At 39.5% G+C, this 18,109-nt stretch overlaps 1 protein-coding gene across 18 annotated transcripts in view; it reads right to left on the reverse strand.

Annotated features, from left to right (window-relative positions):
- Nucleotides 1-18,109, reverse strand: part of TCF12 (transcription factor 12) — a 143,758-nt gene that overhangs the window by 22,760 nt on the left and 102,889 nt on the right. For all 18 annotated transcript variants that reach the window (XM_082198458.1, XM_082198465.1, XM_082198460.1 and 15 more), the window contains 6 exons: nucleotides 13,628-13,730; nucleotides 11,949-12,088; nucleotides 10,254-10,401; nucleotides 7,493-7,557; nucleotides 4,785-4,863; nucleotides 1,225-1,298 (listed from right to left, as the gene is read on the reverse strand). In XM_082198458.1, the coding sequence (XP_082054584.1) occupies nucleotides 1,225-1,298; nucleotides 4,785-4,863; nucleotides 7,493-7,557; nucleotides 10,254-10,401; nucleotides 11,949-12,088; nucleotides 13,628-13,730 (609 nt within the window). The remainder of the gene's footprint in view (nucleotides 1-1,224; nucleotides 1,299-4,784; nucleotides 4,864-7,492; nucleotides 7,558-10,253; nucleotides 10,402-11,948; nucleotides 12,089-13,627; nucleotides 13,731-18,109) is intronic.

Here is an 18,109-nt window from a genome sequence, read left to right on the forward strand (position 1 = left end):
AGAGGCTTATGGGAATCTCCAGGCAGGCAAGGGAGCAATAAACTTCTCCTGATGTTATTCCCCAACTAGTATTCAGAAGTATGCTGCCTCTGATCTTGGAGATAAAATGTGCCATCATGACTTGTAGCCACCAACAGTTTTATCCTCCATTAATATGTCTAGTCCCTTTTAAAGCCATTCAAGTTGATGGCCATTACCACATTGTGTGGTAGCAAATTCCATAGTTTAACATTGTGTTGTGCAAACTAGTGCTTCCTCTTTGCATCTTCCACTATTCAGCTTTATTGGATGACCCTGGATTCTAGTTTCAAGAGGGAGGGAGAAAAACCTCAACAGCCACTTTCTTTACTTTTTTTGTTTACCATGGCATTTGCCTTCTTTTCTAAACCAAAAAACTCTAAATGCAACTTTTTCTCATATGAAAGTTGTTCTCGTCACCTAATCACTTTGATTATCCATGTCCAACTCTATATTATTCTTGTTGCGATAAGTGCTCTGTAGATACGGCAGGTGTTAAAGAAATATCAGAGATGGAAGTCACAGCAACAGCGAAGGAAAGTTAGAATCAATCATCTCTATACCAATTTCCATATCAAATTATCAAGCCCTTATTTCCTAAATAAAGAGCTATCATACTTTTTTGTAGCAAGATGAGCAAGACATATTTTAATACTTTTCATAGAAACACAGAATAGTAGAATTGGAAGGAACTCCAAGGGTCATCATCTAGTCTAATCCCCTGCAATGCAGGAATCTCAACACACAGTTCCCCATCCAATTTGAAACCATACCAGACCCTGCTTAGCTTTGCAAATGTGCTAGCAGTTTTACTGCTGCACCACTAGTTCCATTGTTATGACAGTTTCATAGTCAAACACTGAAGACAAAAACAAAAAATGCGAGAATTTTTTTTTTAAATTGTGAAGTATTTGCACACCTTTTTTCTTGCATGAATTTGCTGATGGGTTACAAAAAGGTAGCATAATTTCTAACAAGACTATCACATAAGCTGTCTTTAATACAGAAGCTTGATGCCCAGCAAACAGATGGCCAAAGACCCACCCTACATATTTGGTATTGTTCATTTAAAGACAGCCATTTTTGTTAGCAAAAAATCAATTTGTAATGCTGTACTACTGCTTCCTTTAAGGACTGTAGAATTTATTAAAATTAAAGTGGTATCTTTTGGCAATGAAGTCATAACTAGCTTTAAATAATTCTTACCAAAGAGTGCAGAGAATTTTCATAGTTTGGAGAGGAAGGGGCTTGTCCTCCAGTCCTTGACCACTGACTGGCACCTGTCAAAATCAACCAGAAGAAATTCTGATGCAGGCAGGAGAAACAGGAAACAAAAAAGGCAATTTACTGTAGCAAAGTGAAGTTCCACATCATTTGTAACACAAGACTTCTTAGCTTCTAAAACTTGAGCTTTGGGAAGGACTGTAGTTCAGTGGCAGAGCACGTGCTTTGCTGGTACAAGGTCCCCAATGGGATCTCCAGGTAGAGCTTGGAAATGCTCCTTCCTGAAACCATGGAGAGCTGTTGCTGGTTTGAGTACACAATACTGTAGCTCGTCCCCCTTTGTTGCTTGGTGAACCTGCGAGCGAAAATGAGGCAAAACCATTTACCTCTAAATTCCCTGTTAGCCATGTCTCTTGCAGGAAGACTATATCATGCTCTTGAATAAAGTTGACAAATGATTGGTCAGTCGCCTTATTAAGCCAACCAGCAATGTTCCATGATAAAAATTTAAGATTGGCTTTATCACAATCGAGTCTTTGTCAATTATTAGCTAACGTACTTTTAGGGTTTGTCGCTTTGTGTGTCGGTCGCCTATCGTCTTTGTAAGGCGGGCTATCCAGCCGTTCTATGATTTCAATAGGTGGATGCAAAGTGCTCATGTTAGTGGACACCGGGTCTTTATTATGCATAAATTCCTTCTGTGGATACTCTGTTGCGGCCTGATTTTGGCCCAATTCTGTTTCGTGGCCTAGTGGTCTAATTCTGTATGACGCAGCTTCCTATGTCCTAGAATTCTATCACAGATGCTAGGCGTTTCCTAGATAGTATGGTAGTCTCCCAAGAGAGACAAATACGCGCCAACACAAATGTTATTTACTTATTTACTTAAAACAATGGATGCTGCCCATCGAGAGGTAGGGGGGAAATCTTAGGGCAGTTTACAATAAAATAATAAAAGCAGATGGGGAAGCAATGAATATTCTAGTAGTTAGCAACTGAACATCTAGTGATGTTTCCCAAATGCTGGATACTATTTGCTATGACCCTAAATCGAGGCAGATGAAATAACCTCCTGAGAGCCTAACATGGAATAAGATCAGATTGGCATGAAATCAGGAGTTCCTTTAAATAGCATGAATTATTTTAAATGAACGCAGCACTCAAAGCCAACATATTACATCAGAAAAGTTATGACTCTGCTGAAAACGGGAATCCTATGTAGAAATTAGCCTTGTCAAAAGACTCCCCCTTGCACCCTCTTTCTTAGTGGTGGCTGGAAGCAGAGTTAAGGAGGATGCTATAGAATTCTCAGGACTCAGCAACTGAATAATCCTTCTGAATAAATGAAACAAAAACATTTTCTACCCAGACCCTGGAAAACTTCTCAACAAGAGGGATTCTATCCTCTGTCCAACTTGTTTAATTACTGCCTCATTTTTATAGCCATAACACCATTTGGGGGGAAAGACAGGCAATATAAGAAGAGTAAAGTAAGCTATTACACTCCACACCTATAATAGATCAGGATTATTGTTAGGCTTCAGCATAACAGACATCAGCTATTTTGTGTGGACATTTCACCAAGCAGCAAATGCAATACAGAGATTGCTATAAAGTTTTTTGTATAAATCGTACAGACTATATACTTTAAGAGTTACATCATCTTGCCATTAGTTCTAATTCCTTGTTAAATAACAAATTTAAGTAAATTGGGCTTTCATAAGTATTCTCTGTGTGTTGAACAGCTGTTCAACATTTACTTGGCAGCTGAGGCCCTAGTATCAATGGAAGCAATAGTATCCGCTAAGAATGATGCAGCTGCCAAAAGTACCTCTCCACACTAGACAACACTCAACCCGTTCTTACAAGCAATTCACAAAACTCCTTTAGAGGATTTTGTTTTAAGGGCACAATAATGTAACACCCACAGCATTCTCTCTTCCCTTTCCAGAACACAGCAGCAAGGAATAGAAATTAAACACACACACACATTTCACAGAAACACTTTTTCAAAAGGAAACTCAAGGTTTGTGCAGCGTTATTAAAAGCAATATCACCATCTTGTGTTGTTTATGCAAGGTTTTCCTGAAATGCCTCTAAATTCAAACAGGAGTAGTACTAAGTGTTAGTCCTACCCAGGGTAGATGCACAGAACATGACTAAATTAGGTTAATTTCAATGAGTCTACTCTGAGTAGGACTAAGTTGAAGATAATTTTTGATTTTTGTAAGTTACTTCATTATACAGCAATTTTAAGCAGCCAATGAACTAAAAAGTAGCTAACTATACTATCCTAATCCATGCTGACTCAAAGGTAAATCCCATTGAATTAAATGATGTTTACCCTCAACTAAGTGTGTTTAGCACTGTAGCCCCAAGGTCTTTAAAATGTAGGTGTTTCTATTATCAAAAACGGCCATTGTGACAGTTATATCTTGATTTTGCTTCATTTAATTAAGATTAGGAAAACTGTGAAAGAACAAATCATACAAACAAAAAACTCCATCAGCATAGAATCTATCAAGTCAAACTACCGAGGGTGAAACCAGAACCCTAAAATGCAAGGTTGTTGCAATGGCCCCATGGTGGTAAGTTATGACTGGGCCCCTTACAGCATGGCAGAGCTCTGGGCTCTCCTTGTCAAGCTTGCGTCTATGGCTGTGATATCAGCAGAGAAACCAAATTAGCTGACAGCCTGTTGGAAATTTGGCAGACAGTGTATCTCTGTGAAACCAGACTGCAACATCCAAATTTCTTTTAAGAAATAAACATATACCCATCCTTAAGAAGGATATGCAGAATACAATAAAGAGTAAAATAGGTAATCTAATAAGGAAGACATTAACTAAAAACTGTGAGCAGGGCTGGGTGATATCAACTTTTCAACATCTCAGTATTTCACCAGCCAAACATCACGGTCTGGAGATAGACCGCAATGTTGAAAAAACAAGCTGCATTGGCCTCTGCCCACAAGGTGCCGGGTGAAACTGCTGCGGCTCTCCCTGCAGGAGCTGAGGCAGTTTCACCCCAGTGCCTGGGACAAAGCAGCTTGTTTGCATGGCTCAACTGGGGTGCAGAAGGGCTCCTGATCCCCAGCTGAGGCAATCTCAGTGTTCTCCCCGCTTGCACACGATCCAGTGCTGGGCTGGGGGCTCTTTGAACTGCTCAGCTGAGGGGAGCGGCAACCAGCTGAGCAGTTTCACGGGGCCCCCACCCAGTCGCCAGCCCATGCAGATGGGGGCTCCGTAAATCTGTTCAGCTCAGGCAAGGACAGCTTCACGTTCCTCAGCTGATAGTTTAAAGATGCAGAGGGAGGAACAAGCTGTATCACACTGTATGAGGGCAGAGTGGGATGGCGGTTACACTCAGCGTGAGGAGTCAAGAGTCTTGACTTCCTCCAGTGGGCATTGCTAGCAGAGGGACTCAGGAGCGGCGGTGGTTTCACCAGCGATATAGCTGAGTGAAGCTGACATTGCAGTCTGCTCCTCATACTGGTCCTGGGCGATATATCACCCAGGCCTAGCTGTGAGAGGTGACCTTACCTGTGAGAGGTGATGGTGATCCAACAGGTGTTGAAGGATTCGAAGGGAAACTACTGCTAGTGTGGTCAGGCGAATAAATCTAAAGGAGAAAAGGCACAAATGCAGTAATTTGAACTAATTATTATACATTAGCAAACTGTCAGTACATACAAGGTCATAGTTTCTGTTTGAACATTTTTGAAGGAAATAAGATGGTTAGAAAGCATGTATTGATATATCGCCCAGCCCTAGCGTGCAACTGATCTAGCACAATGAAGTGAATAACCAGAGTTGTTAAGTTGCACCATAGCCCTCATTCACTGAGACAGAGTCAGAATTTTCTAGTGCCAGTGTTCCAAACTCCCATTGTTCTAGGCGCATTTTGCAAAGGACCAGACCATGTGAAAAATGAACATAATATTTTAGCTGCAGTTCATTCATTTTCAGCTTTGTATTCTTGTTATTAAAAAAGCGCACATAGACATTCCATTGTTGCGCCCAAAAACTAGGTTTAAGGTGCCATTTAGCTCCTAGCTTTCATATCTTGGTTCTTATCTCTGTCTTAGTGCATAGTGCCCTGTAAGTTTCAGATGCATAATACTCACTTTATAGTCTTTCTAATAAGCATCTAAGAAACTTGGGAAGGCAGAACAAAGCCTAATATAATCACAATCGGATAAGACATGATGCTTTTAAAAAAATAGAAGAAAGAAAATGTGTATTTTTAAAAGCCCACAGTTAAAAGAGACCAGTATTTCTTATGCAAGTGAGGGCTGCTACTCTTGCTGCTGATGACCAATGAGGAAGAATTTTCTGGGGCATTCTGCCTCTAACACGTTTTTTCTTGCAACAAATAAGAGCCCTCTTTTGATTAGTCATGGTCCATTCTAACCAGTGGGATGCCAATATGCCTGGCCAAATGAAAAGCCCTCCACACAAAGCCTAAACAACTGACAGCCTGCAGCACCAAGCCTTGGAGCTGTTAGCACACTGTTTTAAAACAGAGTACATTTCAGTTAAGCTTTGTCATGCTAATGTCACTGGGCCTCAAGCAACAAAGGCCATTCAGGAATTACTTGGAAAAGTCAACTTCCAAACATTTTCTCCTCCTTTGTTCAAGGACTACTGGCCATTTAGCTATCTAAGCAGCACAAAGGCTGTTCCCCCCTGGTTTGGAGGTAGGAATCAAAACACAGGTTCTGACAAAGAGATTTGATATAATCAACAAAGTTAAACAGCTCTCCACTTTGATCTCCTTTAAATTAAAGACCAAGTGTTTTGATTTGGCATTAAGCACTGAAATAAACCAGATGTTTCTCCTGCCATATAACCCTCCATGGGCACAATCTTAAAAAGGTTATTGTTTGGCAAATGTTCAGGGAAACACATTACAAATGGCACAAATACCCAGATTTTCTTTGCTTTCTATCTACACTGGTTCATTATCCAAACCAATGTATAATCCGTTGGGCTTTGGGAACTTTGTGTAAATACTTTCATGTACAATTCTCTTTCTTGCCTACTCTGAGATTAAGACCACAATTATCCAGGCTTAGACCTAAAATAAAAGAACCTTTGCAAACGTATTATCTGGCCTTACATGTTTAATCACATAGTGGTCTGTATGGTCTTTAATACTTAAACTGAGGGAGAATGTTGTATCTTCTGATGATTCACACATGAAAGGCTTGTGTTTTTGAAATGATGCACACCACCCGAATTTTACAATTAGACACGCTTTTTGTTGCTACTAACAATATTCAAAAGCTAGTAAAAAGAAGCAGGTTCACAATTTCAAGAAGATTTAACTACTTCAGCAACAGTTCATAGTGCTATGAACCAGGTTAAAAAGAAAACTCCAGAACAAACACACCGTGATCCCTTTATATTACTATCTGCTTCCTGAAGTATAGCTTGCATGATCTGAAGAAGTGTATCTGAAGAAGTGTGCATGCACACGAAAGCTCATACCAAGAACTAACTTAGTTGGTCTTTTAGGTGCTACTGGAAGGAATTTTTTTATTTTGACTATGGCAGACCAACACGGCTACCTATCTGTAACTTGCATGACACTGTTTGGGTCAGTGGGAGCAGGTGGAGAAATACCAGAATTCCAAGTGTGCAGACTTTAGCATGAACTGTTGGAGGAGATGGAATGCATCACCATCAGCTATGACAGAAATGGTTTATGGAATGACCTACCAAGAACAGCACAGGATGGGAGACCTAAGTTACCATGACAACTGAAGTCCACCCTTCAGTTACATATACTTCTTCTTTCATCCAAACACAATAAATCTACACCCCTGCCACCTACTGTCCTCTGTCCAACTGCCTAACCATACAAGCTAAGGTTACATTGGGGGTTTGGGTTAGGAACTTGGCCTACTCTCTCCCATTCCCCCCCCCAAGGGCCTTGTTAGCCAAACTAGTAGCTGGGCAGGGATCAAATTCTGACCAACCCAAGCAAAAATGGCCTCTGTCAAAATAGCTAACTGGAGCCTAGGACAGCAAACAACAGGAGATAAAACAAGAAAAACAAATATAAACAATTTCAATACAAATGCAGAATACGAAAGATATCCACTTCAAATGCTTGCTGGAAGAGGAAGGACAACAGAGATGGCGGCAGTCTAATATTCAACGCATATGCCTGATATAAACAAAAGGACAAGAACTTGCATGCAGCTTAAATTATTCCAGAAAGTGCTTCAGATAGTATTGCTTACAGATGCCAAGGCTTTTCCAAGAGCATCCCCAGTCTGTGAGCTTCCGGCAGCATTGCCTCTGTTGACTGTAAAGAAAAAACAATGTGAATGTTGATTTAATGCAGAAGATAATTGTGGTATGCTGCTATTTAATACTCATGCTCTTTCAAAAGGATTACTATGATTTAAAAAGGAAAAATATGGGGAAGACCATAAGGGAAAATTGGATTCACTGGTGAATTGCTCTTCTCAGTGGTACAGGGGTGTGGGAGTCTTAATATTTGGGAACATACCTCATCTTAGTTGTGTTAGGTAGGTTTAGGCTGTAAATACCAAGAGAAGATATGGAGAGCTTTCCTTACCTATACACAAAACCCCAATAGGATTGACAAACTTTAGAATAGTTATAAAAGCCACCAGACTGTCAGCAAGTGAAAAACCAAGAAGAGGATAGGACATATGGCCATCCCCATGACTCTTAGATAGTTAGCCTATAACCCAGAGCCAGGTCAGTTCAACTTGGGTATTATATTCACTGTTATGGGGGATCAGGTGGCCTCCACCATCCTGATTCTACTGAGAACAGAAATTCAAATGCAAGACCAATCTTCCCTTTTCCCAGTGGTGCAGTCTTCATATCGGGAATATACTCACTCCTTTAGACAGCTAGAAAGCTACATTTTTCCAATTATTAGGAGTCAGTCTTTGCAACATTTTCCTCCCAAATGCAGCATTGTAGACAATATACCTTTTAATGCTTTATACTTGTAAGTAGTACTAGGACCATGTAGTGAACACTGTCCAATAGCATTGCATGCTCAATCAGATTAAAATTTCCAGGAGATTGGAACTGTAGACATAATACCATCTGAGTAACATCACTTGGAAAGACAGGCAAATTAATGTCAGTGTACTGGAAGAAGCAAAGATTGCCAGTGATGAAGCAATGATTCTTCAACATCAACTTCATAGGACTGGTCATGTTGTTCAGATACCTAATTATTGTCTTCCAACTACTCTACTCCCAATTTTAGAATGGAAAGCATAATGCCGGTGGTCAACAAAAGAGGTTTAAAGATGCTCTCAGGCGAAATCTAAAAATGTAATATAAATGTAAAGGTACCCCAGACCGTTAGGTCCAGCCACAGACGACTCTGGGGTTGTGGCACTCATCTTGCTCTATAGGCCGAGGGAGCCGGCATTTGTCCACAGACAGCTTCCAGGTCATGTGGCCAGCATGACTAAACCGCTTCTGGCAAACCAGAGCAGTGCACGGAAACACCGTTTACCTTCCTGTTGGAGCGGTGCCTATTTATCTACTTGCACTTTAACGTGCTTTCGAACTGCTAGGTGGGAAGGAGCTGGGACTGAACAACGGGAGCTCACCCCATCGCAGGGATTCGAACTGCTGACCTTCTGATTGGCAAGCCACACTGGCCTGTAAGCACTCCAATTGGAGAACAGCCTTTACTAAAGGTGTCATGGACTTTGAAGAAGCACGAACTCAGGGTGAAAAGGAGAAATGAGCTAGGAGGAAGGCATGTTTGGCAAACCCTCACGGTGATCAACTCCCACCCAGAAACCCATATCCCCACTGTGGAAGGACGTGTGGATCCAGAATTGGCCTCCACAGTCACTTACGGACTCACTGTCAAGACTGTATTCATGGAAGACAATCTTACTCAGCTACGAGGGATTGCCAAAGGAGAAGAGGAGTAACTTAACCTCCACTGCAGTTGTTGTTCAACACCAGACTGTTAATAGCTGAGAACTGCACAGCATTTCAGAATGAAGCTGTAAAGAATGTTGCTGACAAAGAAACCCTTTGTGTAAATCACCTTTGGGGAATGTGTGTGTATAAATTACTGTTTGGGAATCTCAGAATCTCCCACCACCAGATTATCTAGCAACCAACACACTGCTTGTGAGTTCAACAATGAGACCTGCAATACACCCCAAAGAGGTCTCTGACTCCTTCATTAAATCTACTCGAGCTGCCTTCAGCACCATTTAAAATAAACATTTTAATGCATTTCTCACAGAAGTTCTGTAATAAAACAAGTGTATTCACCAAGTTGGTCTACAATCTGACATTACAAAAAAAAAAATCCTCCAGATTGGGTACAGGCAGCCACTGTTTTAGGAGTGTCTGATATGAGGGCAACTGTGCACACATGCAGCACGCCGAACCAGGAAGTGACCCCAAAACATCACAAAAACGTAACAAAAAGGCGTGGAATGCAGGCTTTTTCGATGGTGTTTCAAATATATGTGATTTCACTTAAATGTGCAGTAGTCTGGAACGAAACCCCCGCTTAAATATGCAGTTGTCTGTACTTTAGAAATAATGCCCACATCAATTAAACAATACTGTCAGAGTTTCCTCACCTTTAAGAATGATACACTAGATTCTTGAATGAATCCATTAGTGGGGGGGGGGGAGAGAGAATAAATTTTGGCTGGGCTCTCTCGGTGAAAAACAAAGTAATGAATTGGAAGCCCAGTTCTCACTTTGTATAATAATTTGCCCAGCACTAAAAAGTACTCCACACTACCAAATATATCCACCCACCCATCCTGCCCTGGAACCATCTCTTCAGGCAAAATTCCAGCAGTCAGCACTGACAATGCTGTGACCCCAAACGATGCAACAAAAGCTTGTGAAATGACACATTCACTTTTACACTCCACATGGACCATTAAACAGCATCAGCATGGACATACAGAGTTCTAGATTAGTCATAATCTTCCCATGATGCTTTAGGGATTCAAAAAATCTCACCCAGTATGTTGTTGTTATCTGATCCATTGACAGGTGGAGTGTGTGAGGCAACATACGACGAACTGCTGGTACTGCCTCGGTGGAAGCTAGACATTGGAGGAAGGCTGGCGTTTATATCTGATGGTGAGACTGAATGTGGGGGATAGCTCTAGGAAAAAGCAGAAAATGGGGATCACAACCAAAATATGTACCTTAGTTATTATTAACAAAATAAAAAGTAAACCAGAACATGCAAGTTAAGAATGTCAGAACTGTATATCTACAACAGACCAAAGTTTATCTAGCTCAGGAGCAGCTAGAAATGTGTCATGATTATCAAGATTCTATTCTTAGCTATTAGGGCTAACAGCCACAGATGGATTGAGAGACAATTCAGATACAATGCTTCCTGCTAAGTGAATGAGCCTTACGGTTATGTGGTTCCCACCCCTTCCTAAGCTATGAGGTGAAGTCTAGAAGTTTCCACTTCTGGCTGTAAATTAACCCCAGCTCCTCACTGGTTGAATTCAGATTATAAAAATCTTATGGTTTAAAGTTGGCTTCTGTCTCCCAGCTTGTTTGAAAGCCATTAACCACAGTTCCCAGCCAGGACATAATGGGAGAATATGGTGAACTGCAACTTTCTGGGTTGTTTTACTACTCACACAAAATGAGGAGTGAAATGGCTACATGAGGGTGACTGAAGCTTATGCCTTAATTTTGGGAACTGTGGTATAAAAACAACCAGGATCCAAAACTATGGCTTGAGCCTGGCATGCCCTAACAAACCGCCTTGATATAAGAGGAAGCTGAGGTTATATTAAAACTGTAAGCAAAAGCTTCCAATCTCCTCCTCTTCCTGTCAAGGAGGGTAAGGCACAAACCTAGGGCTTATGTAATCTCATTCATGTTCTGCGGAACTATAATTTCCTATAAGACCCAAAGTGATGTTTCCTGTTCTATTAGAACTTCAAGATAACTTATTGGATAGTCACAGCCCATTCGTATCCAAAGGTACCACTGTAAATATAAAATTAATGGGGGATATCACTGCTTACATCCCTTTAATGTGAAAACTCTTGGTAGAATGTAAGCCACTGCTTCCTGTCTATTTTATTATGAGTTACAGGCTCCTCAGACAAATTGCCATCACCCAGGATAAGAATGTGCAGGAAGACTGAAGAAAGTGAGAGTAAACTTACAATATTAACAAACAAGAGCTTCCCCCAAGATTAAACTATTTTATTATTTATTTTATTTATTTCAAGTATTTATATGCTGCTTTTAATAAGAAAAGATCACAAATCGGTTTACAAAGAAATAGCAAAATAGGAGTATGTACAATATTAAAAATGAAATTCAGTATGGAAAACATCAAAACCCATAAATAATACCGTATGTACAACACCAACCTCCATAACATAGAATTATATTCATTCAATACACTTACTCAATATCCTGTTAGTTTTTCCTTTTCCATTCTGTATTACAGCAACATACAAGGACCTAAGGAGCTTTTTAAAAAGTGTACACCTTTGTCCTTTTGTGCAGATTAAAATTTGTTCATGCTTGGCTATCATAGATCAATCAGCTAAAGGTTTAAATGACAATTTACTTATACCCATAGTCCAGCAAAACCAGTCTCTTAAAGGATAGTAAACTTTAACAACTGTGTTTCAACTGTCCAAACTGAAAGATCAAGAGTTAATGTCTTACCAAGCGGTCATGTGTGTGTCGACTGCCATAGCTGCTGGACTGTGACATGTGAGAGGAGGAACTTTCTAGCATCCCACCAAAGGCAGCCTGGCTCATTCCATTGGAAGGGCTCCAAAGGTCTGAAGCACTGTGAGTCCCATCTTTATTTGTAATAAAAACAAAATAGAAAAAGAATGATCTTAGATTAGTAAAACAGCACATGCTGTACCGGCACTTCATTGCTCATGTCATGTACATTTTATACCCTAGCTAAATTTTATTCCGAGTCAGTGGAGGCTGGTCCACTGGGGCTACTGGGACACAGCCCTCTCACTGAAAAAGTCAGTTTTTTAAAAAAATCCTCAAAATCTCAAAGCCACACACTCTTTTCTGTCCCACACATATTTTATGCTTCCTTGTATTTAGAGGCACTCCTGTCAATCTCCTGTTCCCTGGCCAATCAGCTCTCTGCACCACTCAGTCAACCCTAATCCAAAAACATAGCTATGGCAAGAAGAGAGGGAACTCATAACTGTGATGTATGTCGCTACAACCTCCTGTTTAGAGTATAGCAACAGGCTCTATGTGAGGCAAATGGAGAAACATTCAGAAAGTGTAACTAGTAGACAGGTTGCTATTGCTGTCTGAACAGAATTCAGAATGTCAATTTCACATAAGCTCCATTTGTTGCCTGTTTCCGAACCAAATTGTGCTGGTCTTCTGCTTTCAAGCTGGGTCTGGAAGGACCTTCTCAATTATGTAACCTCTTCACTGTCACCCATGGGAGGTCTAGTGACAGCAGTTTACTGCAAGTGCCTACTGTAGTATTAGTGGCAGTGGTCCTGAGGGCTTTTCCTACTAAACTCGGAACCCACTGAACCATCTCCCCACAAGGAATCTGTCAGAGCCAGGAGACGGGTCTGCTTAAGCAAGCCTTGTAACCTTTTTTCATTCAGAATGGATGAATCTGCAGCTCAGAGCCTGCAGTTGCTACTTGTCTCCATTCTTTTTTCTTCTTTGTTGTATTAATTTTATCATAGCTGTTCACCAACTTGGGAACATTTTATTGAAAGAAAGGTTAAACATTTACTGAATAAATAAATCTTAGCCAAGGACCCTGGGGAGGGAAAGGGAAGATTGCCTTTGCATAGGACAAGAGAAAGGTATGGAGTGTGTGTCAGTCCTCTGGGTGTACGGCTGTCATTTCACATTTGGTAGGAGAGAGGTTTGTGGGTGATGTTATTGGCTGGTAGATGCAAATTTGCTATGCTTTTTGTGGGAGTGGCTGTCACTGCTGATGGAGTTTTGCTATTCTTGCTAAGCAATTGGCATGTGTCTGAGCTTGTGTTGTGAGCAGATGATACTACAGACTTCACCAGCACCTGCACAGGGGTCAGCTATGCAATAGGAATGATAACTAGGCTGTTTTTAGGCTCTTAACCAAAACATGAAATTATAATCTGATATAGAAGAAATGGGCCCTGAAATGACATGACCTATGAAATCGAAGCATATACTTAACATAAGATTAGCATAATGAAAATGAACCAGGAAAAAGCAATAGCACATTTTCATTTCCCACAAACTCTCCTATAATGTATGAACGTTTTCTCCCTCCCCAAATTCTAATCTCACCCAATAATATTTGTTTACTTGCTATGCTAGTCTTTTAAAAAGTTGCTCAGTTCACAACATCTTACCTTGCAAAAAGAAAGTGCTAGCAAACATACTGCTTGGTGGTTTAGGAGATGGGTAATTTGGAGATTCTCTGTTAAAGTCATCTGAATTAGATGGCGCATATACCTAAACCAATAAAATGGAAGGGAAAGGAAAGATAAACATGTAATTGTTAAAAGTGACAATAAAGGTTCCAGTGGAACACAGGATAATTGAACAAGCACAGCCAGCTCTGAAGCTAAAACTTAATTCCTCAGTTGCAAATACCTTTCCTGGAAGTTAGAAAGTGATAGTGAGCAGGCTTAGCTCCGCACAGCCATCTCCCCCACCCCTCCAGGGTACTAATTCAAAGAGGCAACCTGATAAAAGTCCAAACATGAGCAATTACTTAAATTAAAAAAGAAAAAGGAAGAACAGACAGCAGGCTCCCTAAACAATATTTGAATTAGAGGCATTGAATTTGTTCATTGTTTGCTCAAGTTACAATTCCAGGAGTCAGGTAAAAATATAGAGTATCAAAGGATAAACTTTAATGGACCATCTTCTACTACATCAGATGCCATGATAAATTATCTAGTCTAAGGTGTCATAAACCTATTGTTGCACCACATTAAAGTGGCTACCCCTCTACAACTATTCAAAAGAGTACATGTGTAATCAGAGTGAGTGGATTTCAAGCTTCTTGGGTCTTTGTTGTGTGTTTGTTGTGGGGGAGGAAGGGAAAGGAGAATGTTAGCCGCTTTGAGACTCCTGAAGGGGAGTGAAAGGCGGGATATCAAATCCAAACTCTTCTTCTTCTTCTTCTTCTTCTTCTTCTTCTTCTTCTTTTCTTTTTAGACTTATGAAGTCCAAAAACCAGAGCCAGGTACAAAACACAAGAGAAGAAATCTAAGCCCAGTAATTTGTTCTGAGTATCAGAATAGCACAAAGCTCACATGGACAATATAAATTTTACATGTTGTATCATGTTCTATAGACAACCAATCAAAATTCTCGAGAGAATGATGTGTTTTTCTAGGGAAATTCAGAATTTAAGCTGATTTTGGTTTACACTATTTTATTCAAATTGTATAACATTTTATTTCATTTTAGTTGTTTTACTGTTTAAGAGTAGTAATCTTTCCCTTTTTAAGAGGCAAAGTTATGATTTTCCAAGGAAATTCAGCATTCTAAATCTGTCATGTTGTTGTTTGCATCCAAGTTAATTTCTGCTACATTGTCTTACTTTCATATTGCTAAACTTCCAGAATCATCTAAAAACAACAAAGAAATTACTCTGAATCTTCTAAGCTCAAAATCCCTCCACACATAAATTCACTACCGCACCCCACTTCTTCATTGCAGCAGTGTAATTTGTAAATAAATTCATTTTCTATTTGCTCCTGCAATACACCACACTTCTGCAAGTAAAACAGAATTTCAACAAGCAACAAGCAAATTCTTACAAGTCTGGAAAGGCTACAAACACACACGCACGGCCTACTACTTCAGAATGTCATGCTTTAAATATTTCATGCTAATACAATGAGCAACATTATCATTTGAGAATCAGCCAGGATACTTTCAACTGCAGTCAACAAGTGAACAACTGTGTCGTATAAAGTGAAGATATTTTGCTTACAAGGTGTATAGTAATTAGTGCTGCAATTTCAAATCTAGTCCAAAATGTATTCTACAAAAACTTTTAATTATTGTGTGTGCACATGTACTACATGTTTTTGTTCTCTTACATACAACTTACATGAATCACTCAGTTGCCTACTATTCGAGGAGCTCAAACCACTTCAAAATCTGGCATGTATAGCTTAACGTTATTATCTCATTCTGATAGATTCTTAAAATGTGCTGTGCTTTGAAATGCAATAAATATTCACAATGAAGGCTACTAATGACATCTCACAATTCCAATTACTTTTTCCTACCTGCATTTAAGAAGTCAATATTTGGCAAGCTCAAGTAATACATAACCTGATACATCAAAACAAAACTATTTCTTAGAAGATTAATTCATTAACATTCTATTAATTTATTTCACAATGAAATATCAATATATCATATTAACTACATCTTCCTACTAGAGAACAAAAAGATGATGATGATGATGATATACCCGGAGGTCTCAGGGCAGTTCACAGAAAAAATCAACATAAACATCACAATATATATGATCAAAATTATCCAATGCCGACTGAACCTTAATCACAGCTGCCTTCACTTTAACTATAATCCACGTTTCCTTTCTTGATACCAATCCCCATTATTCTTATATAATTTACGTAATGTAATTGAATAGTAATTACTGTACTTCCTTTTTATTTTTAAGGAGTTGTAAATATTTTTTACTTTTCAAGAAATTGTCGGGGGGGGGGGGAAATAATCCTATGTAATGGCTGTTGAAACAGTAACAACTGCTAAATTTTGGGGTTTAGTCTACATCTGATGAGCTGCTGTGATCAAACTGGAGACTGTCAAATCCACCCATGGACTTTCCTGCTTATTTCCAAGTGTGCCACGCAGTCTGTTTGCCTGTGGTTTCTGCATCACGTAATCCAAGAGTCTCTCTGCATCCAGCCTGCGAATGGCAATAACGCAAAGAACAACCTGCAACCCCCCTGACAGGGCTGCCCTCCCCTATCCCTCCCCTCACAGCTATGGATCACCATTCTGACTTTGGAAAGAATGATTTTCCCTTGTTGGATAAATGAGAGCTGACAATAATAACACAGTCATCTTAGTTACTGTCTTCTTTAAAAGACTATGTAAGATCTTCTGCTTGTTTTACTGTTATAAAAGTAATAAAAAGGAACTGCACAACTGAACATTCTACACAGTAGTCAACCGATCTCAAAGCTGTTTTGTGCACTTGGAAGAGGAGGGTGACAGAAGCCACCAACTTTTAAAAGCAATTAAAAAAACTCTGATTTTTTTATCTGCAGTGGAGAGCCTGACAGATTTAATTTTGTACAGTACAGTTTGCTGCAATTTACAGGAAGTACACTAGTACATTCATAGCATGGATTGTATACACCCACACATACTTAGTAACCAAATGCCCAATTTTAAATCTTCAGAATCCAAAGACACCAGGCAGACAGAGAATACTTAATTTACAAGTTGAATCCCAAACATTTTAGCATGTACTGCAGTTCCTTCAATAAGACTTACAGAATGCAGAAATGGAGATGAATATTATTGTATTAACGCCAACAGTGATAAAAACACGCTACTTTGAAACTGCACTGGGAAAATGCTCAACAATTCATGTGAGCAAGTCTGAAGCTCAGTTTAATAATCAGTGCAAGGAGAAACTGAAAAGAAAAAAAATTATCTGCAAGAAATCTGTGACAGCAATATAATGCAGACCACTTTTATAATAAAAAGTGGAGGAAAAGGGTCCTTTCAAAAAGGACCAGAAGTGTTCTAGTGCAGGCACACAACTTTATATAGTTTTGCTGTGATCCAGTATCTTAAGTATAGCTTCCAAAAACATAGCTGCAGTGATATCAAGCTGCATTTCTTCCAGTCTGGATTCCGAAGATCAAAGAATTCTTGCGGCAGAACACAAGTGATGTGGTCTCAAAAGGCTTCATTAATTCCAGATGTGGTGAAAAAGTCTGCCAATTCCACAAAAAAGAGCGAGCTTTCCTTTGTTACAGTCAGAACAGCCCACAAATTAAAACCAGGTCTCTTAAGTCATTTGATCACCTGCAGATGACTGCCAGCTCACCCCCGCCCCACCTCACAAGCTAAAAGCAGGTTTTATTTTTTGTTACTAGAAACAAAAATTTAAAAATACAAGAACAAAAAAGAATTACCGGGATAGTGAGATTAGGCAGCCTATGAGTAAACAGATCAGCGCTTATAATTGCAACTTGACAATGAAGGTATTTTAGACTTTAAATATAGGCAGATGCTTCACTTTAAATAGAATCAAGGCATAGGACCCAATCCAGCACAAATTAGGCTCAGGTGAACAGATCCAAAGCCTTGCTCTTAAAGTTCTGCTCTCACCTCCTCATGGACCATTAATAATACAACCATTTCCCTCTAAGCTTTATTCGTTCTTTTTTTGCCTCCCATCTTCTGATTCCATTTCTAGAGCACTTAGACCAGGACTCAGAAAAGGAACGACTGGGTACAATTCAGCCTGATTTAAACACGCAAGGGTGCCAAGCTGCCAACTGATACTAGGCAGGAAGCCTCACTATATTGCTATCAACACCTGCTGCAAAAGTTTTTCTTTAGGCATGTCTACTCAGAAATTTAATTTTGATGCATATATTTTTAAAAAAAAAACTGCTGGTTTTACTTTTCAAAATTTTAGGTGAAGTTGTTTGCAACTTTTGAGTTTATCTGTATTTTAAATATACATTTTACATTGGTTTTTTGTAAACTGTTTAGATGTGTTGAAAATCCAGCGATATATAACTCTTGTTAAATAAATCTTTGCTGCAGTACATTATTAATAAGATGTATGACTCTGAACCCTGAAATTTAATGAAAAG

Source organism: Podarcis vaucheri (assembly GCF_965113315.1).
Source record: "Podarcis vaucheri genome assembly, chromosome: 14".
Lineage (NCBI taxonomy): Eukaryota > Metazoa > Chordata > Lepidosauria > Squamata > Lacertidae > Podarcis > Podarcis vaucheri.